This window comes from Mobula birostris, chromosome 4 (assembly GCF_030028105.1).
Source record: "Mobula birostris isolate sMobBir1 chromosome 4, sMobBir1.hap1, whole genome shotgun sequence".
Lineage (NCBI taxonomy): Eukaryota > Metazoa > Chordata > Chondrichthyes > Myliobatiformes > Myliobatidae > Mobula > Mobula birostris.
The window spans coordinates 20,866,319-20,889,061 of NC_092373.1; the positions used below are offsets into that span (position 1 = coordinate 20,866,319).

Here is a 22,743-nt window from a genome sequence, read left to right on the forward strand (position 1 = left end):
ACTGTCCCTAACTTGTACGCCTTTTCGTTGCTGCCATCAGAAAGAAGGGACAAAAGCCTCAGAATTCACACCACCAGGTTCAGGAACAGTTATTACCCCTCAACCATCAGGCTGGTGAACCGAAGGGGATAAATTCACTTAGCTTCATTTGCCCCATCATTGAAATGTTCCCAGAACCAAAGGACTTGCTTTCTAGGATTCTTCAACTCATGTTCTCAATATTTATTGCTTATTTATTTATTATTATTGCTACTTTCTTTTTGTATTTGCCCAGTTTGTTGTCTTTTTGCACACTGGTTGAACACCCAAATTGGTGCAGTGTTTCATTAATTCTGTTATGATTATTATTAGAAACGTAGAAAACCTACAGCACAATACAGGCCCTTCGGCCCACAAAGTTGTGCCAAACATGTCCCTACCTTAGAACTACCTAGGCTTTACCCATAGCCCTCCATTTTCCTAAGCTCCATGTAGCCATCCAGGAGTCTCTTAAAAGACGTTATCATTTCCGCCTCCACCACTGCCACCAGCAGCCCATTCCATGCACTCACCACTCTCTGCGTTTTTAAAAAAAAACAACTTACCCCTGACATCTGCTCTGTACCTACTTCCAAGCATCTTAAAACTGTGCCTTCTCGTGTTAGCCATTTCAGCCCTGGGAAAAAGCCTCTGAATATCCACACAATCAATGCCTCTCATTACCTTGTACACCTCTATCAGGTCACCTCTCATCCTCCGTCGCTCCAAGGAGAAAAGGCCGAGTTCACTCAACCTCTCCTCAGAAGGCATGTTCCCCAATCCAGGCAACATCCTTGTAAATCTCCTCTGCACCCTTTCTATGGTTTCCATGTCCTTCCTGTAGTGAGGCAACCAGAACTGAGCACAGTACTCCAAGTGGGGTCTGACCAGGGTCCTATGTAGCTGTAACATTACCTCTCGGCTCTTAAACTCAATCCCACAAATGATGGAGGCCAATGCTCCGTATGCCTTCTTAACCACAGAGTCAACCTGCATAGTAGCTTTGAGTGTCCTATGGACTCGGACCCCAAGATCCCTCTGATCCTCCACACTGCCAAGAGTCTTGCCATTAATACTATATTCTGCCATCGTATTTGACCTACATAAATTGTATGGATTTATTGTGTATGCCTGCAAGAAAATGAATCTCAGGGTTATATATTGTGACATTTATGTTCTTTGACAATATATTCAATAGGTTTCAATCAATGAGTGTGTTTAGTGTCAGAGAAATGTATACAATATACATTGTGAAATTCTTTTTGTTCAGAAACACTCTGAACTTTGGACTGTGGAAGGAAACTGGAGCACCTGGAGGAAACCCATGTGCTTATGGGGTGAATGTGTAAACTCCTTACAGGCAGCAGTGGGAATTGAACCCTAATCTTACAGCTAATGCTGTAAAGTGTTAAGCTAACCGCTGTGCTACTGTGGCACCCCAGGAGAGTAAGTGTTATTGGTCGGGAGAAGGAAATTAAATTAACATAAGGTTTATGATATCTGCTGCCGCCTTGAACAATTTTTACCAACTCTAATTGGATTAGTGCCTTCAATGCATTAATAGGAGTGTCACACACGCAAAATATTGGAGGAACTCAGCAGGTCAGGCAGCATCTATGGAGGGGAATAAACAGTTTATGTTGCGGGTTGAAAGGAAGGGGGAAGAAGTCAGAAAAGGAGAGTGGGAAAGGAGTATAGGCTGGCTGGTGGTAAGTGAAACCAGGTGAGGGGTAAGATGGGTGGTTGGGAGAGGGGACATGAAGTGAGAAGCTGGGAAGTGATAGGTAAAGGGCTGAAGAAAAAAGAATTTGACAGGAGAGGAGAGTGGACCATGGAAGAAAGGGAGGCAGGGGTTTCCACCAGAGGGAAGTGATGGGCATGTGAGAAGAAGAGAAGGGTAAGAGGGGAGCCAGAATGGGGAATGGAAAGAGAAAGAAGGGGAAGGGGAGGAGAAATTACACAAAGTTGGAAAAATCAATGTTCATGCCATCAGATTGCAGATTATCCAGACGGAATATGAAGCGTTGCTTCTCCAACCCAAAGATGGCTTCATTGTGACTGTAGAGGAGGTCGTGGACGGACATGTCAGAATGGGAAGTGGAATTAAAGTAGATGGCCTCTGCAAAATCCCATTTGCACTTAACAGGAATGTAATGAACTGTACCCAACACCATTTGACAACAGCAGGTCAAAACTTGGATAAAAGGTTAAGATTTAGCCATTGTTACAAAGAAGAGGAGACGGAGCTGGAATTCCAGAGTTTGGGTTCTTAGCAGCTGAAGGTGCAGTTGTCCATTGTAAGTGATCTTGCAGGTGGCATTAAACATAGAACAGTATAGGCTGTTCAACCTATCTAAAAATCAATCTAGCACTTGTTTCTCACATAGCCCTCCATTTTTTTTTTCATTCATGTGAATCTGCAGCAAACCCGTATTCATTTTATAGGACCGTATTTGACTTTAAAACTTTTTATGCACAGTGCCTGAGCTGAGTTAGTGCAATGGAAATTTGCGCAAGAATGAGGTGTGTGGAATCATTGTTGCAATTTGTTTTCCTTCAGGTTGTGCCAGTGTCCAGACCAGCATTAAGTCAGCATTTGGCACCAAGGCTAAATCAGCACTTGGTACCAAGGCTAAATCAGCATTTGGCACCAAGGCTAAATCAACCCTGATCGTGTGTCCACTCTCTGTGCTTGGTAACTGGATTGTGAGTACTTGTGGGTCTTTTTCGACAATGTTGCCTTCTATTATTCTAAAGTGCATGGTTGAACTGATAGGAATAACTTGAATCTTTCTTTCAGGATCAGTTTGACCGACATATGTGTCCTGATGTGAAACTGAACTTGTACCTTTATTACGGTTCTGAGCGAAATAAGGTTGCAGCGTTCCTCGCAGAACAAGATGTGGTACTGACAACCTACAACACGCTAACAGTTGATTATGGGGTATGTGTTGACTAGCTGAGTTCCAGTTTGAGAATGCACAAGTTTTGCACCTGTGAAAGCTGAATGAAATACTTGAAACACATGTTGAACTGAACTAATCCTTCCCAACGCACGAACCTGCAGAGCTTTACGAGTAGGATAAAGGACAGAGACCAGCTGGGTTACTTTTATAGACAGTCAGGATGGACTGAATGGGTTCCTTATGTGTGATTCCTTTTTTATGATTCAGTAAAAGCTGGCTGGAATCTGGAATGTCCTCTCATTGAATTCATAGTCTTGTCCTCAGATGTAATAACTTGTTTGCACTTGTACCTAGTGACCACTTTATTAGGTAACACTGAGTGCATGTTCGTGGCCATTTGCTGCTGTACCCCATTTCGAGATTCGATGTGTAGTGTGTTCAGAGATGCTCTTCTTCACACCACTATTGTAATGCGTGGTTATTTGAGATACTGTTGCCTTCCTGTCAGTTTGAAGCAGTCTGCCCATTTTTGCTATGATCTCTTTCATTAAAAAGGTATTTTCGCACACAGAACTACTAGATAGATAGATAGATATATATACTTTATTGATCCCGAGGGAAATTGGGTTTCGTTACAGCTGCACCAACCAAGAATAGAGCATAAATCTAGCAATACAAAATCCACAAACAGGCAAACAACAAAATGCAAACTATGCCAGATGGAAAATAAGTCCAGGACCAGTCTATTGGCTCAGGGTGTCTGACCTTCCACGGAAGGAGCTGCAAGTTCGATGGCCACAGGCAGGAATGACCTCCCGTGCCACCCAGTATTGTATCTCGGTGGAATATGGCCGAAGTCCAACAGTAAAAAGTTCAATATCCGGTCTACAAACACGTTCCTCGATCGTAATATGACCCGGAATGCACCATCTGTTGTTAACCAGAACAGTAAGCACCCAACTCCTTTACGCTTACTGCTCTCACTACTGACTGGATGTGTTTTGTTTTTTGCATAATTCTGTGTGAGCCCTATGGATTGTTATGCATGACAATCCTAGGAGATCAGCAGTTTTTGAAATACACAAGCTACCCCGACTGGCACCAACAATCATTCCACAGTCAGAGTAACTTAGATCACATTTCTTCCCCGTTCTGTTGTTTGGTCTGAACAACAACTGAATCTCTTGACCATGTCTGCATGCTTGTATGCATTGAGTTGAAGCCACATGAGGATATTTGCATTAATGAGCAGTGTACCTAATAAAGTGGCCACTGAGTGTATGTAGCACCTTTTATCCTGGGAATTTACCCCAGTGCATTTCCTAGAGGTACAAGGTAATGAAAGAAAGCAAAACTTATGACTTTGAAAACAGTGGCCTTTTATGAGGTTTATAGAGAGATATAGAATTCTAGGACTCAAAGGTGTGTCTCACCGCAGTGGAGTGAAAGATAGTGGTGTAGCAGAGGTTTCAGAGTGAGAAACTGTACGACTGGATAAGGTTACAGAGTTGAGATGAATAAATGGTGTTTACAGAAGAAATCAAACATTTACAAATAGAGGAGTCAAAATCAGGTTCATTGTCACTGACATATGTCGTGAAACTTGTTGCTCTATGGCAGGAGTACAATGCAGGCATGACCAATTATTCTAAGTACAATAAAAAAAAAAGTAATGCAAAGAAGAATAGGAGTTGGGAGGCAACACCACATTAAAGTACAGTTAATCCAGTATCACTGAGATTTTAGTGGTGCTGGACAAGCAGAATTTTTTGGAAAATTAGATGTTACTTATTTTTGTACTCTCAACTCTTCCTTGATTTTCTTTTCTTTTACTCATTTTGCACAAAATTGTAATAAATTTTTCAAGGGGATCAAGAGCTGGTGGAAATGGAGGGAGTGTGGGGAATGGGGCCACGGAGGATTTAATAGAAGTGTAGGAAATGGAACCCAAAGAGTTAAAAACGAGTGGGAGATACATAATCAGATGAGCCATATGGGGATTGCCAGACAACAGATTATCTGAGTTTTACAATGTAGTTACACTAAAAGGTTGCTGTTATCTGGCATGTTCTAGTATCTGGTATTTCAGGGAGCATTAGTCCAGTGGAGGGGCAGCATGAAGGGAGCACTAGGGCTAGTTCTTAATTTAAGAGCACCAGTCAAGGCTGGCATGTGCCAGATAACAGTGCATATTCTGAAGTTGCAAGATGAGACAAAGGTATCCGTGTACCCAATGAAAATAGGAGATGGGACTGGAAAAGTCGAGCATAGATGATGTTTAAGGAAGGGGCGGATACTATGAATGAATTTCAGTAACATTGGAGGTGGAGGTAGAGGTAGGCAGCTCCGTTGCTGGAGAAGATGAGTGGTTATTATCGACGCAAGAGATTCTTGGGAGAGCGAGAGAGAGAGAGAGACACCCCTCCCCCACTCACCCAGAGGAATTCAGCGATTCTGGCAACATTGGTGGAGGGAAATAAGCAGTTGATGCTTTGGGCTGAGACCCTTCATCAGGACATCAGTCTGATGAAGATTTTTTTTCCCTCCACAGATGCTGCCTGACATGCTGAGTTCCTACAGCATTTTGTGAGTGTAACTTAAGAGGTTATTATCTAGTCTCGGAAATGGAGAGGGCAATTCTGTTCAGCTTTGTTCATCTTGATCCAGTTGTAATGCTAAACGCAGACCAGGGTTCACACGTCAACTGTTGCACCTGTCGTCACCTCACAGGCTTATAATAGCAAATGGAACTTCACTGATATAATAGCAGGAAGCTCCAGGATATTATTACCTGATCTTGTAAAAGGAATAGGAAATGAGCTCTTGTAAACTGCTGAGGCATGTTTTGATAAATCCCATTTGGGTTAAGATGATGAGCAGGGATAAATGCAATTTTTCTGCAGAATTAATAATGTAGGAGTGCTGTAATAGAAGTAGCTTCCCATTGTACTCTGCCTCAGTCACAGGGGTGAAAATTAAGAGGGTTGGGATGAAAATTTTCTTCTGTCAGCATAGTTTTAAATCTTTACACAAAATCGTTAGATCGCAGTTTTTGTTCAGATTATTATGTAGTGCATCTGTATAATGTGTAATTGGGCACATCATACAAATGGCTCTGTCAGGGTTCCCAACCTTTTTTATGCCATGGATTCCTACTGTTAACCTAGGGTTCATAGACAGCAGGTTGGGAACTGTGAGAGAAGCAGAAATATTTTTTATGTGAATGAAATAGCAAAATCTGATGCATGCCAATTGATGATGGGGGGAGGGAAATGACATCATCAGCACAAAACTGAGTGTTAATTTAAGATATGGAGTTTATGTTTGTCATGGACTGTGCTGCTGCTGCTGAGAGCTGATTTTCATAGCATTTATACTTGGGATAAGAATACCCTTGACAATAAACTTGACTTCAGCTGTATCTCTGTGGGTAACTTTCTTCAGTGAGAGGGGTGCCATTGCTTTGTCATTCACACTAAAATCTAGGCCATTACATGAGATTATGTTATGCTAATAGCCCCAGGATACAGATTTAAACTAATTAAAAGTGAGGTTTAAAGAGATACTTCAAAGATTGAATAATAGGCTGCAGAAGTTGAAACCAGAGACTGAGGTGTTTTAAAATGATGTTACATTCTTCAGTAAGAGGTTCAGAATGCTAAGAAAACTTGGCTTTCATAGTTCAAAGTAAATTTATTATCAAAGTACGTATATGTCACCATATGCAACCCTGAGTTTCTTTTGCAGTGTATTTTGCTGCTGCTACAAAAAGCTGGTTTTCATGGTATTTATGCCCGGGGTAATATGCAGAATATTTTTGTGTATTTCATATTGATAGTAAAAAGATTTCTGAGACAATTACCTTGTGTCCTAAAGTTGGAGTTTTTAGTTTATTTTGAACATTGTGAATTAATTACTATATTGTATGGCTGTGCTGAAGCTATTTAATAGATAAATGGTGCTCCATCCAAGAACAGTAAACAAGCAGTGGTGATTTTTTTTTTCTTTGTAGTAATTACTGTTAATTTACTCTGACAGAGTGGAAGTGCCAGCCCATTGCACAAGGTGAACTGGCTCCGTGTGGTACTGGATGAGGGCCATACCATCCGAAACCCAAATGCTCAGCAGACTAAAGCAGCACTCACTCTAAAGGCTGAGAGAAGATGGGTGTTAACAGGTAGAGTCGGGGGACATGTACCATGGAAAGGACTTCGGAGTGGACTTGGAGCTGTAATGGTGATCTTGCTATCACGTGCTCTCCACTATTAAGCAGAAACTTCTGTGGCCCCTCTGTGCAGTTAATTATGTAGATAATAAAGTAGAAGCCCAAGGTGCCCTGGTGTTCAAGGTTGCACACTTGCATCATGCCAAGTACATGCCATAAAATTGCAGTGCAAAAATCACTGTACTTTTTTGATGCACATCAAATTTATTAGTAAAGGTTCTCACTCATCCTTTCTGATTGTAACTAAGTGTTTAATGGTGCAACAAGTCTTGACAATAGACGGGCATCCTTTCTGGCACTGAAAATTAACGTTTGGTTTTTAAAATATTAAATTAAATATTCTAACATGCTGTTCCTGGTAAATATTCTGCTTGACTCATCTCTATTGGTTATTCTGACATATTAAGGTTGTGATGCTTGACCTAGTTCCTAAAGATCTCATATTCTATACAGAGACCACTGCAGCTTTTGGATCATTGGCTGATTTAAAAATAGGTGAAAGGCCCATTCTTAAATGTCTCTGAGAAGGTTATGTTCATTTGCCTAGAAACGAACTCAACATTTCTGCAATGGGGGTAATGAGAACTCCATGTACAGGAGGTCTGCTTGGTGCACTGCCATCTATAGACAAGGTGGATAACAATCAAGACAAAGAATACTTTAATTGCCTCTTCCCTCAACCTTTCTCACTAACTTTCTTACCTGGTAGTAAATGTTACGGCTGGTAAAAGTTACGTGCATCAAATTTACTTTGCCAATTCTGTCATATCGTAGATTCCCATGAAAAACTGATTGAATAACCTGCCATCTGAATATAACATACAGAGTGATTATGACTGAGGAGGCGGCCACTCATCTCATCAAGTCCGTGCAACCCTTGTAAAGTTGGGCCCAGATGTTAGGAGATTTCAGTTTTATTTGATTTCAGAGTATCAATTCATTGCCTGATGATGAAACCACATTGTGAACCTCTCAACACACCTCTCCTCTGAAATGTTAAATTTGATCATGTATTTGAAGCCTGTTGGAGAGCTCAGCTTCAACATAGTACTGAGCCTGAGCATTCTGCCAGATCTTGAGGACGTATTTAAAGGGCGGTGCCTCAAGAAGGCAGTACCCATCGTGAAGGACCTCATCGTCCAGGATATGCCCTCTTCTCATTGCCACCATCAGATGGGAGGCACAAATGCCTAAAGACATGCATTCGATATTTTAGGAACAACTTCTTCCCCTCTGCTATCTATCATATTTCTGAACAGTCCATGAACACAACCTCACTACTTTGCTCGCTTCTTGCACTAAATTTAAAAAATATGTATTTTTTATGTTAATTTGGAGTAAGTGTTTATGTATTGCATTGTACTGCTGCCACAAAACAACAAATTTTGTCAGTGATAATAAACCTCATTCTGATTCTAATTCAGTGCCCGAATATTCGGCAGAATTTTTTGGAAGCCCTGGCTGCTCCACTTCCTTTATCTATTCCCTGATTCCATTAGTGGTATGGCATTAATTCTGTGCAGAGTCTTTCAACTAGTCAGGGTTCCTGTACAATAAACCGAGATCTGCATAACATGCCCTGTCTGGGGTGGTGGGAAAGGCAGGTACATTCGGAGCATTTAAGAAACTCTTAAGTGGGCACATGGATGAAATAAAGATGGAGGGCTACGTAGGAGGGAAGGGTCAGATTGACCTTAGAATGGGTTAAAAGGTCAGCACAATAGTGTGGGCTGAAGGGTCTATATTGTACTATAGTGTTTTCTGTTCTATTATTTTCAAAGCAGCTTTGAATACAGAATACCGTTTGTGAGATGTGCAGTTGTTAATGCAGTATTATTCTTACTGCAGGTACTCCAATACAAAATTCCTTGAAAGATCTGTGGTCAATTCTTTCCTTCCTGAAGCTGAAACCATTTACAGACAGACAGTGGTGGCATCGGACAATACAACGCCCTGTAACCATGGGGGATGAACATGGCCTCAAGTAGGTGTTTTTGAAATTAAATTTGGTGGGGATCGAGGGATAAAAATCTTGGGTGGGTAAAGACTATGTATGGTGAAGGAGAAATTGCGTATGCTTTCTGAGCAAGGGGCTGACCTAAAGGTTAGCCAGAGGATGAGACCAGAATGATCAGGGGAGGGAGCAGTGTGAAAGAACAGGGATCCAATGTTGTTTGTAAGGAACACAAGGCTGAGTACTTGAGTGCAGTAACCTGGAATTGGGGAGGGTGGATAAGGGCTGGGAATTACTCAAGTTGGAAGGGAACAGCTTCACTTGGGATGTGTGTGTGTTTTTACCCATTACTTTTTGTAATCTAACTGTGCATCCATCCTGAATCTTCAGATGGAGCAGTTATAGCTTTATAAATTTCTTGATGCATTGAGATCTGGGAACAGATAACTTCTGGGTGATCCACTTCCGTGGACAATGCCCATTCTTCCACACAGGGAGAATTCTAAATTAGTTCTCATAATAACAAAATATCAAAAAAAGAGAATTTGGGAGATACTTAATTTTAGTGTTTGAAATTTTCTTCCACCTGGAGAATGCGAGGCAAGTAAGGAGCAAAAGGAACAGAAGTAGATGATCGGTCCCTTGAGCATGCTCCACCACTCCATGACTCATCAAAGCTTTGCGTTAACACTCCTCTCCTGTTTTCTCTCCCCACATCCCTCACCTTTATTGCACCTGCACAGAGATGGAGTACTGGAAAGAGTCAAAACCCTCCGAAAGGAGCAATTTCTTCTTATCTCTGTTTGAAATGGGAAACTTTCCATCAGGATCAACTCTTCAATCCCCCATTAGGTCTTGTATAGCATAGTGGTTCGCACAGCACTTTAAAGTACTGGGGACCTAGGTCAAATTCCTGCTGCTGCTTGTAAGGAATTTGTATGTTCTCTCCTTGACCGCGTGGGTTTCCTCCAGGTGCTCCTGTTTCCTCCCACAGTGCAAAGTTGTACTGGTTAGTAGGTTAATTTGTTTTTGTAAATTGTCCCATGATTAGGCTAAGGTTAAATCAGGAGTTGCTGGGGCGACGCAGCTCGAGGCTACTGCACCCTGTACCTCAATAAATTAAATGCTGTCGGAGCGGTGCTGCCAGGATAATCAAGGACACGACCCACCCAGCCAACAGACTTTTCGTCCCTCTTCCCTCCAGGAGAAGGTTCAGGAGCTTGAAGACTCGTACGGCCAGATTTAGGAACAGCTTCTTTCCAACTGTGATAAGACTGCTGAACAGATCCTGACCCTGATCTGGGCCGTACCCTCCAAATATCCGGACCTACCTCTTGGTTTTTTGCGCTACCTTACTTCCCATTTTTCTATTTTCTATTTATGATTTATAATTTATTTTTTAAATATTTACTAATTTTAGCTATTTTTAATATCTTTAATATTTGTAATCCAGGGAGTGTGAAGTGCAGAATCAAATATCGCTGTGATGATTGTATGTTCTAGTACCAATTGTTTGGCGACAAGAAAGTATAAAGTATAAATGTATAATTTCAGTAAGACCACCTCTCCTATACTATTGTGAACATAGATATAAATTGCTCAGCCTTTCTTCATGTGTCAGCCTCGTGATACGATACAGAAAAGAAAAAGCTGTTCAACCCAATTGGTCCATGCCAACCAAGATGCATATCTTTTCCCATATTTGGCCCATATCATCTAAATTTTAGCTACCTGTGCACATGATCATAGGTATTTTAGGCGTTCTTGCTACACCTGTCTCAATCGCTTCCTCTGGCTGCTTGTTCCATATATACACCACTGTCTGTGAAGAAGTTCTGTCTGTATCTTGTTTTACGGCGGTTGGCATCCAGCTTAATGGTGCATTACCGCCACCCTCTGCTCCAGAATGTGCACTAAACATACATTCTAAATCCCTTCACCCAATCGCGCGCGTGCACACACACACACACACACACACACACATATATATGCACACACAAACCTACACTTCACCCTCCCATCTTTGACCATCCTAGTATCCTATTCCTGTTTATTCGTCATATTCTATAAAAAAAACCCCTGTACCCCTTAAAAACGCTAAAAATACCCAGACTTGTGCTCTCTCACCCTGTGAAGAAGTTATCCTCAAGTCCCTTTTTAAACATTTCCCCTCTCACCTTAAAATCATGTCATCTAATTTTTGGTTCCCTGGGATAAAGACTCTGTTCCTGTGAACCTTCTTAATGGTATCCAATAATCCAGAGAAATTGAAACCAAACCATCTCCGTGTAATGTCCCCCTGCTTTTAGGTACATCTAACCATATGGAAATGAGAAGGCTTCCTACCTCCCCTGTTTGTATGTTCATTCCTCAGGCGGCTACAAGCATTGATAAACAACATCACATTGCGAAGGACCAAAACCAGCAAAGTAAATGGCAGGCCTGTAATCGAGCTGCCATCACGCAAGGTCTTCATTCAACATATCACGCTATCTGACGAGGAGAAGCAAATATATGAATCCGTAAAGAATGAAGGTCGAGCCATTATTGGCAGGTGAGGATCCAGGAATGCTTGGGAGAGTGGGTGTTGGTTAGTATTCAAAGTTCAGAGTAGATTTGTTATCAAAGTACATATATGTCACTGTATGCCACCTTGAAGTTCATTTTCTTGCGGGCATACTCAGTAAATCCAATGAAAGACTGCACCTAACAGGACAGACCAGCAAGCAATGTGCAAAGACATCAAGATGTGCAAATACAAAAGAAATAATAATAAGTAAACAGTAAATATTGAGAACATGAGATAAAGAGTCCTTGAAAGTGAGTCCATAGTGGGAAGAGTTCAGTGATGGGGCAGGTGAGGTTGAGTGAAGTTGTCTCCACTGGTTGAAGAGCCTGATGGTTGAGGGGTAATAACTGTTCCTGAACCTGGTAGTGTGGGTGTGGGTGTGCCATACTTCCTGATGGCCATAGCAAGAAGCGACCATGACCTGGGTGGAGTAGGTCCCTGATGATGGATGCGGCTTTCCTGTGACAACGCTCCTTGTAGATATGCGCAGTGGTGGGGAGGGTGTTACCCATGATGGATTAGAGCATATCCACTACTTTTTGTAGGATTTTAATACTGCTGCTTTTCCACATTTTGTTCCATGTAAGACCATGAACATTTAAGATGCTGATCTTTTATTTGCATTGTAACTTTGAGCAGTGAAGTGGCAAGTTTTGGTAAGGTTGCATTTGTAATTGATCCAATATATTTTCCAAATAGTCTTTTATTTCCTAGTTATGGGAATTATATAGAGTTGACAGCAATTAAGAGAGTGTATAAGTTAGAGTGTACAAGAACTGAAATTTGGAGTCCCGAAATTTGTCAATATATTTTCAGGGCGAACTGAAGAAAGTCATACAGCTCGGAAACAGGTTCTTCGGCCCGTCATGTCTGTCCTAACCATCAAGCACTCATTTACACTAATCCTACTTACTATTCCCCACCTTTCCATCAACAACATTCAGATTCTACTTCTAATTTACAGCTAGAGACAATGAACAGTGGCCATTTAATCTACTGACCCGCATCTTTAGGGTGTGTGGGAAAACCAAAGTGCCTTCAAAGTACATGCATTATCATAGTATGTATAAATTATGCAACCTCAAGATTTGTCTGCTTACAGGGAGCCACAAAACAAGAAACCCAAAAGAACCCAATTTAAAAAAAAGACTAACACCCAATGAGCAGAGAGAGGAAAAAAGCAAATCTTGCAAACAATAAAGCAAGCAACAGCATTCAGAATGAAATTGAAGCCATAAGCTGAAAGGATGGAACAGCTGCAGTAGGCCCATTTCCTCAGTCTCAGTTCATCACACAATGGGGCAAATCACTGCAAAGCTTGCGGGCTTTAAGCCTGGAGCAGTTGGAGCATGGCACGGCCTCAATGCCAAAGAGAACGGAGGAGAGCCAGACCCAACCTTTGCCTCTACTCCCCATACCCTGCCTTTTCAGTCCATCTAGCCATGTGGCCCAGCGTTAAATTCTCTAAACACCAGGCCGTCCTTCCCACTTGGACCAGGGCCTCAGCACAACTGGCACGATTAGAGGGGGATCTTGCAAGGTCCAGGTGATGGCATCAAGTATAAAATTTGGGAAGTCCTCGAGTATAAAAGTTGGGAAGTCACACTGCAGCTATATGAAACTTTGGTGAGGCCAAATCAGGAGAGTGATGTTCAGTTCTGGTTGCCATGCTAGGAGAAGGACGTGAAGATGTTGGAGAGAATTTAGAAGAGGTATTGCCTGGATTAGCTATAAAGGTAGATTGGACAAACACAGATAATTTTCTCGGGAACATCAGAAGCTAAGAGGTGACCTGTACAAAATTTATGAGAGCACAGATGGGTAGATAGAGTTTATTTTCCAGGGTGTAAATGTCAGATGTAAGAGGGCAAAGGCATTTTGTTTATAAAATGGATGGTATAAACAAAATATTCTGCCAGGTGAGGTGGGGGAAACGGATGCAATACTGGCATTTAAACATGCAGATGAACGGGCAAAAGGATGGAGTGAGAGACCATGTGTAAGCAGATGGGTTCAGTATCATGGTTGGCACAGACAGTGTGGGCACATGGGCCACAATAGAGGAATTACGTCAACCCAGCTGCATTATATGGCCAACAAGAATTCTTGATAATTATTCCCATTTACGTAGTATATTTTAAATCGCTATGTGAATCTAGTTTTCTTTTCTTTTCATTGTTGGGAACAGATGACAGGAAGTTTGTTTCTAATTGCTTTTGTACTTATTTCAAACATTATAATAACCTTGGGGTGCATAAATAAGGTAGACAGCAGGAAGCTGTTCTAAAACAGCTAACTAAAATGGGACAACCTAGATTTAGGTTAAAGGATAGGAAGTTTAGAGGCAACTTTTTTCACCCAGAAGTAATCACTTGGGTATACCGACAAGCTTGGAGGCGTGTACAGTTTTGGTCTCCATTTTTCAGGATATACTATTGGAGTGCAAGGTAATTTTACCAGGCCTGTAACATACATTATTGATTCTATTGTATTTCTTTGAGTGGCCACATGAAGGTAAATCTCAGAGTACTGTATAATGAAATACCATATACGGTGATAACTGTATTTTGAATTTTGAACTAATGGAGGCAGTCTCTCACACCATTTAGGAACTTTTGGGACAAGCTGTCGAATCACTAACACTTAGGAGTTTATGAATCAGGAGTCGGTCATGGGATTAATATAGATGGGTGCTGGATGGTTGACATTGAAACGGTGGGCCAAAGAGCCTCTTCCTTTGCTTTATGATTCTTTGATTCTTGTTATTCTTTTGTTCTGGCTATTTTTGGTTATATTTGTCTTTTTACATTTCAGGAATACGTGTTTTCATTCACTGAGAAATTCAGTCCCTAGCTCTCATTACATGCTGCTCTCAAATGAACATGTTTCAAGGGTTAATGCTTATCTCCATTCCAACATTATTTTTGCAGATATTTCAGTGAAGGATCAGTTTTCACACATTACGCCGATGTTCTGGCCATCCTGGTCTGGCTGAGGCAGCTGTGCTGTCATCCACGTCTGTTTGCAAACTCTTCAGCTGTTATAGGCTCTACAGGTAGGAGCACCTTCTTGATAGGGTTTCTCCCCTGAATGAACTGGGAGACCAGTTCAGACATGTCTTTCTTCAATTTATTAAAATCCATGAGGAAGGGGCAATGTGGTAGAATTATTCAGCAGGTCGAGCAACATCTGTAGTGTTTAGCTTGTATATATCTCACTTCTTTTAAACTTGCCATATTCACCAGAAAATCATCAGTATCAAAGTGAAGCATGTAAAATCAAAGGTGCAGTAGAAGTTTGCTTGCATAACATTCATAGTCCGGAGGAACTGCTAGTTTGGCACCACTGAAGACCCTTTGGTGCTGGGTTATTGGAGTAGTACTGTAAACATCTTAGTTTCTGTATCAAGTTAATATCATTATGATAAATAGTGCAATGATCTAATAATTCTCCAGATAGACTTATTTCCTGAATTCTTCAAATATATGGCATCCAAGTACACTGGCCCAATCAGAAACAAAAGCTGGTGAATTCAGCAGGTCATGCAGTGTCAGCGGGGAGAGAGACAGTTCTATTTGAGGACGGCCCATGACCTGAAAACTTGACTCTGTTTCTCTCCGCATGCAACAACATTTGACTGACTGAGTGCTTTCAGCAATCCATTTTGTTCCGTATTTCCAGCTTCTGCAGTTTCTGCTGCATGAGTTTGCACAATTAGTTACAAGGATTGATATTTCTGCTAATTGTACTAACTGAACTTCAATACATTGTCTCTCCATTCTCCTTCTCTCTTTTGTTTTTACATTATCACTTGCTTTTTCTCTGCCCCTGCACCCCGCCCTTTTTCATCGCTACCTCACCTTTCTACCTCTCTCTCTACCTCTCTCTCATTCACTCCCTTTCTCTCGTAGATAGTGCCACTGCTGATGAACTGAGGGAGAAGTTGGTGAAGAAGATGAAACTAGTTTTGAACTCTGGCTCTGATGAAGAGTGTGCTATCTGTCTGGAATCACTAACTTTTCCTGTAATTACACACTGTGCCCATGTTTACTGCAAACCGTGCATCTGTCAAGTTATTCGGAATGAACAGGTTAGTGCGACGTTATGGAAATGTGTCTGTACTTTTGGGGCTTTTGGAGATTTCTGAGAGCTTATGTTAATTTCCTTGTATAAAATTCTGCTAGGTTTCTTCAGATTGGAGGAGCAACACGTCATATTCCATGTCCAACCTGACAGCATGAGCCTTGATCTCTCTAATTTATGAACATTTTCTCTCCCTTCCACCTTGGCTCTTTTTCCATCCCTACTCTGACTCCCTTCTACCCCTTCTCTTTTCCTCACCTTTCTATGACCTCCTCCTGGTGCCCCCCCCCTTCCTATGGTTCACTCTCCTCTCCTATCAGATTCCTCCTCCTTCACCCTTTTACCTTTCCCACCTATCACCTCACAGCATTTCTCCTGTCCCCCCCCCCCATGCACCTACCTTCCCCCTCACCTGGTTTCACCTATCATCTGCCTGCCTTTATTCTTTCTCATTCCCCCCGCCACCCCACATCTTCCTCCAGCTTCTTCCCTCTTCCTTTCCAGTCCTGATAAAGGGCTTTGGCCCAAAGTGTTCACCTCCATAGATGCTGCCTGACTTGCTGAGTTCCTCCAGAATTTTGTGTGTGTTACTGTGAATTTCCAGCATCTGCAGAATCTCTTGTTTTTTTGTTTTCAATTATTTATCTTGGGGGTGACAGGCAGTCTTATGAAGTTGTGTCTTGAGTATTTAATACTTCATTTTCACAACGTCAATACAAAGTGGTTTTGCTTTGTACAGTATGTTATGGGTTCTCTTTGTTCTTGGTTTGTTAGAAATGCCGAATTAATCATTTATCCGTAAGTGGTCATGAGGTAAACCATTTGAATTAGGTTTAATATCATTGGCATATGTCATAAATTTATTAGTCTTGTGGCAGCAGTACAATGCAATAGAGAGAAAAAAGAAAACTGAATTACAATAAGTATATAAATAGTTCAATTAAATTTAAAAACTAGAAATAAAGAAGTAATGAGGTTGTGTTCATGGGTTCAATGTCCATTCAGAAATCAGATGGCAGAGGAGAAGAAGCTGTTTTTGAATCGCTGAGTGTGTGCCTTCAGACTTCTGTATCTCCTTCCTGATGGTAGCAATGAGAAGAGGGCATGTTCTGGTGGATGGCAGCCTTTCTGCAGCACTGCTCCTTGAAGGTGTCTTGGATACTATGAAGGCTACTGCCCGTGACGGAGCTGACTATGTTTATAACTCTCTGCAGCTTACTTCGATCCCGTGCAGTAGCACCACCACCCCCAACCCGAACCCCACGTCCATGCCAGATGGTGTGCAGCCAGTTAGAACATAGAACATATTAATCTACAGCATATTACAGGCCCTTCGGCCCACAATGTTGTGCCAACCATGTAACCAACTCTAGAAACTGTCTGGAATTTCCCTACTGTATAGCCCTCTGTTTTTCTAAGCTCCATGTACCTATTTAAGAGTCTCTTAAAAGACCTTCTTGTACTCGCCTCTAGCACCGTCGGTGGTGGTGCATTTCATGTACCCACCACTCTGTGTGAAATACTTACCTCTGACATCCTCCTTGTACCTACTTCCAAGCACCTTAAGACTATGTCCCCTTATGTTAGCCATTTCACCCCTGGGGAAAAAGCCTCTGGCTATCCACATGATCAATGTTCTCACCATCTTATACACCTCTATTAGGTCAGCTGTCATCCTCTGTCGCTCCAAGCAGAAAAGGCCAAGTTCACTCAACCTATTCTGATAAGGCATGCTCTCCAATCCAGGCAATATCCTTTTGAATTTCTTCTGTACTCTCTCTAGTATCCACATCCTTCCTGTAGTGAGGTGACCAGAACTGAACACAGTACTCCGGGTGGGGTCTAACTAAGCTCTTGTATGGCTGTAACATTACCGCTCACCTCTTGAACTCTATCCCACGGTTAATGAAGGCCAACACACCATACACCTTCTTAACAACACTGTCAACCTGTGCAGAAGCTTTGAGTGTCCTGTAGACATGGGCTCCCAAGATCTCACTGATCCTCCACACTGCCAAGAGTCTTACCATTAATATTATATTCTGAGCTCAAATTTGACCTACTGAAGTGAACCACTTCACACTTATCTGGGTTGAACTCCATCTACCGCTTTTCAGCCCAGTTCTCCATCCTATAATTGTTGCGTTGTAATTTCCAACAACCCTCCAGACTATCTACAACATCCCCAACTTTTGTGTCATCAGCAAACCCACCCTTCTACTACTTCATCCAGGTCATTTATAAAAATCACGAAGAGGAGGTGTCCCAGAACAGATCCCAGTGGAACTCCACTGGTCACCATCCTCCATGCAGAATACAAACCATCTACAACCACCCTTTGCCTTCTGTGGGCAAGCCAATTCTGAATCCAAAAAGCAAGGTCTCCTTGGATCCCATGCCACATTACTTTCTGAGTGAACCTTGCATGGGGAACCTTATTAAATGCCTTACTGAAATTCATATACACTACATCCACTGCTCAACCTTCATCAATGTGTTTTGTTACATCCTCAAAGAATTCAATCAGGTTCATAAGGCATGACCTGCCCTTGACAAAGCCATGTTGACTATCCCTAATCAGATTGTGTCTCTCCAAATGCTGATAAATTCTGCCTCTCACGATCTTCAATAACTTGCCCACCACTGAAGTAAGACTCACTGGTCTATAATTTCTTGTGTCATCTCTACTCCCTTTCTTGAACAAAGGAACAACGTTTGCAACCTTACAATCCTCTGGTATTTCTCTCGTCCCTATTGATGATGCGAGGATCATTGCCAGAGGCTCAGCAATCTCCTCCTTCGCTTCCCACAGTAGCCTGGGTTAGAATGCTCTCCACTGTATGTCTGTAGAAACTTGCGAGTGTTTTTGATGACGTACCAAATCTCCTCAAACTCTTAATGAAATATAGCCGCTGTTGTGCCTTCTTTGTAGCTGCATCGATATGTTGCATAGAGTTGAGTACTTCATAGAGCTACGTCTGATGGAAGTAAGGGCAATTTGGAACTGAAGTAATTTAATGACCTGAATGGTGAGGTGTGGCTGCTTTTCTTCTCTCAAGACAATTTGCATCTCTCACTGGTCATTTTACTAAGCGGTTGTCCACAAATGATCAGGAGAAACTGGTTGGCTGAAGAGCCAAATCAGAACTGAGAACATTTTACTATTTACATAGCTGTACGTGATCTGGAATTCACGGTCTGAGATGGAGGCAAGTTCAGTGGAATGTCTGGAATGGGAGTTGGAAAGGGAAACAAAAGGCAGAAAAGTAGGATGAGTTAGGTGACTCTTTCCCAGAGATAATAGGTCCAATGCCTGCCATGTGAAGGCCTGTCTGATTTGTACTTCAACGATGTTTTGAAGCAAAACTCACATCATGTCATTGTGATAGTTGTGACCCAAATTCAGCAGTAGATTATTGTTTGATATAAGGTCCAGTGCTATTTCTCTGTAAACATAATTTCACTGTAAATATCTATGCGAAGAATTTTTTAAATGATTCATGCAAATTCAGTCACAACTCGCAATGGAAGATTATTTATATTTTTTAATGATGCTGAACCCACTCATTGAAATGGTAGAACTTACTGGAGCCAGGGGCTTCCTTTGATCATTTCCAAATGGAGAACGTTATTTAGTATTAAGTGCACTGCATAGGTACAAAATGGTAACAGCCTGCACGGTTGAACCAATCCTGTAGGAATCTGCATGGACACCTATAAATGAGGTCTTTCTTATTTTACTGCAGTCACTAATATGTACTGCAGTGTTGATGCTGTGATCTTAAAAGTTTCAATAGCAATGCCTGCAACACACACACAAAATGCTGGAGGAACTCAACAGGCCAGGTAGCATCTATGCGTAAAAAGTATAGTCAATGTTTTGGGCCTTGCTTAATGGTAACAAAGGAGTGGTGATCAATAGCAAACACATGATTAAATGATTGGTAAGTTATGTGTGAATGACTGATGTAGGTTTTACTCTGAATTGTGTTTCACTGCGTAAATTACTGGGGGGAGGGGAGGACTACTGTATCATAAACATATTGGGATAAGAGATTTGTAGCTTTATTGTCACATTGACATTGAAACGTAGTGAAATGCATTGACACTCAAGATACAACAACATAACATTGGGAAATTGTTTATCTGAGTGAACAGAGGTGGCTTTACACCAGTTGTGTCTAATCAGTGCTGTGCTTGTCCTGCTCGACTTTGGTAGCCCACTGCTAAGTGCCCCTTGTGCAGGACAGAGATCCGAGTGCAAGAACTGGTGGAGTGTCCTCCTGAGGAGACTGATTCAGCATCACTTGACAAAATCCAGCAGGCCTGGGTCTCCAGTTCAAAGGTGAGACAGAAGCCTTTCATATTCAGTGCACATTTGTGCGAGAGATGCACTGCTGTTAGGAGTGGATTGCAGCAATGTCATCTGTGGAATGTGAACCTGTAGTTTTTTGGAAAAGCCGGCTGTTGCATTGTTTGTGATCTGAAGCGAGCTTATTTCTGTTTCACTGCATTTGACAGTAAATGACAGTTGTGTGCTCAGATATAATCCCAGAGTAGAGACTGGGCAGTCCAGCCTGTCGCGACATTGGGATTATATCTGAATTTTAAAATTTCCATTTACAGTTGTTGGGGGGAGGGGGGAGTGCAGTAGGAGGAGATTCCACTGTCCAAGAGAATTTCAGACTAAAATATTTGAAGGCAGAAAATGTCTGGAATGCCTTTCACATTTATTAGTGTGCTTCATTTAATATGATTTACAGAAATGACCTTGTAATAGGAGTTCCTAATTTTATGACTGGAAAGTCTGGTTTGAGGATAAACTGAAAAATTCCTAAAAAGGACTGGAGGATAAAATGCATAGGATTTTCATTTGTTCTCTGAAGGCATTGCAGCTCATGCCTAGCTTTGCATGGTAACAGAAAATAATCCATTACATTAGCCATATGACATAAGAGCAGCATAAGGCTATTTGGCCCACTGAGTTTGCTGTGCCATTCAACCATGGCTAATATTTTTTTCTTCTACATTTTCTTGCATTCTCTCATACCCTCCCCCCTTATAATTAAGAACCTATCAATCTGTCTGAAATAAGCTCAATCACTTAGCTTCCACAGCCCTCTGTGGCAACAAATTGCACAGATTCACACCCAGCTGAAAAAACTCCTTGTCTCACTCCTGACTTAGTACAGTATATGGTCAAAGTGGTTACTATATTTGTGCTTGGACTGGTCACCCACACAGCATATTTACTGAAGTTTCATTAAGCTCTCAGGAACAATATTGTGGTGTGTTTTTTTTTTGCCTTGTGCAGGGATCAATTTTGATGATCACATTTCTTCTGTGAATTTAGACTCCCAGTGTAATTTTGCACTTTGATTAACCTTGCTTCATATAAGCACAGGACTCCTGATGCTGTTTTTTCCTTTTTCTCCATGGATGATAATTCTTTCATGTGATAAATTGCTGTCTGCACTTAACTTCACAGCCCAGAGATGATCTTTTTTTTACAATTATCCAAATGCAAACTGGCGGGCGTGGTGAGCATATCATTTGATAGAAAGGACACTGTACACCCTGGAATGATTCTGAGGGATGGGGACTGTTGGAAGGAGATGCTGTTGTAAGGAGGGACAGTTCTGAAAGCCTTGAGAAAAGTATTTGAGTGCATCATCTGATACCGAGTCGGATAATTTTCTTTCTTTCTTTTCCAATCTTTTTATTAATTTTCAAAATTATAAACATAATATTAATGAACAGAGATTGGGATTACATTATTAATAATTGACATTACAAATATAGCATTGGTAATACAGATGTATAAAGTTTCCCAAACTCTAAATATAATTAAACATGATAGAGGGATAAATGAGAAAAAATCTTTAAAAAAAACCCAAATTAGAAAAGAAAAAAAATAACCTAAACTAAATAAAAGTTTAAAAAAAAACCAGAACTATAGGAAAAAAAAAGAGACATGCTAACATATTACATTGGATAGAATCATTAATGTCGTTAACTCCACTCTATCCGTGTATTTGTTTTTTTTAAAAAAAAAGGATTTGAAAAGGCAAAACTACATCATATGGAAATGTTGAATAAATGGTCTCCAAGTTTCTTCAAATTTAATCGAAGGGTCGGAGGTGCCACTTCTAATTTTCTCTAAATTTAAACAGGATATAGTTTGAGAAAACCATTGAAATGTAGTAGGGGGAGTGACCTCTTTCCAGTTCAATAACTTTGCTGTCTCCCCTTGCAGGTGGACGCCCTGATGCATTCATTGATTGAGCTTCGAAAGCAGGACCCCACCATTAAGAGTTTAGTTGTCTCTCAATTCACAGCCTTTCTTACTCTTATAGAAACTCCTCTCAGGTAGGTGAAATCTTGGGCTTTTGTTCCTTTTTTTCCTCTTTCTTTGACTAGCAGTAGTTAGTGTTTAGGAATTCTGTTGTACCCTTTCTGTTGAAACTCATTTTTAACCAAGAAAGCCAAAAATATGCTCCAAGGCTCTGTGCATTCATAGTAAGAAGTCCTTATTTTTTTGTAGTCAAATCCTCTTCTAAATGAAGGCCAGCAGGGTTGCATTGTATCAGGAGCAGGAAGAGGGCACATTATTTTAATTTTATTTAGAGATACCGTATAGTTACAGACCCTTCGAGCCCACATTGTCCAAATACATCCATGTGACTAATTAACCTAACCCTTGCATCTTTGGACTGTGGGAGGAAACCCACATGGTCAATGGGAGAATGTACAAACTCCTTACAGACAACAGCACAATCGAACCTGTGTCGCTGCACAGCGTGATGCTAACCGCTACACCACAGTGCTGCCTCACTTATTAGTGGTTCTCTGGCACTGGCTACGTGGAAAGGAATGGAGGCAGACGAGTGCCATCTTCCCCAGGTAGGCCACTGCAGGAAGGGTTTGGAGAATGGTGGCAGAATTGTGAGTTACAGACAGAGTGCACAAGATTAAGTTATCTTTGGCA

General features: G+C 41.3%; 1 protein-coding gene across 1 annotated transcript in view; it reads left to right on the forward strand.

Annotated features, from left to right (window-relative positions):
- The window catches only part of LOC140196203 (helicase-like transcription factor), a 74,650-nt gene that overhangs the window by 43,745 nt on the left and 8,162 nt on the right, over positions 1-22,743 (forward strand). Inside the window, 9 exon segments of the mRNA XM_072255000.1 lie at positions 2,579-2,724; positions 2,819-2,962; positions 6,963-7,101; positions 8,998-9,133; positions 11,478-11,657; positions 14,603-14,727; positions 15,584-15,762; positions 19,975-20,100; positions 22,012-22,124. Coding sequence (XP_072111101.1) covers positions 2,579-2,724; positions 2,819-2,962; positions 6,963-7,101; positions 8,998-9,133; positions 11,478-11,657; positions 14,603-14,727; positions 15,584-15,762; positions 19,975-20,100; positions 22,012-22,124 — 1,288 coding nt within the window.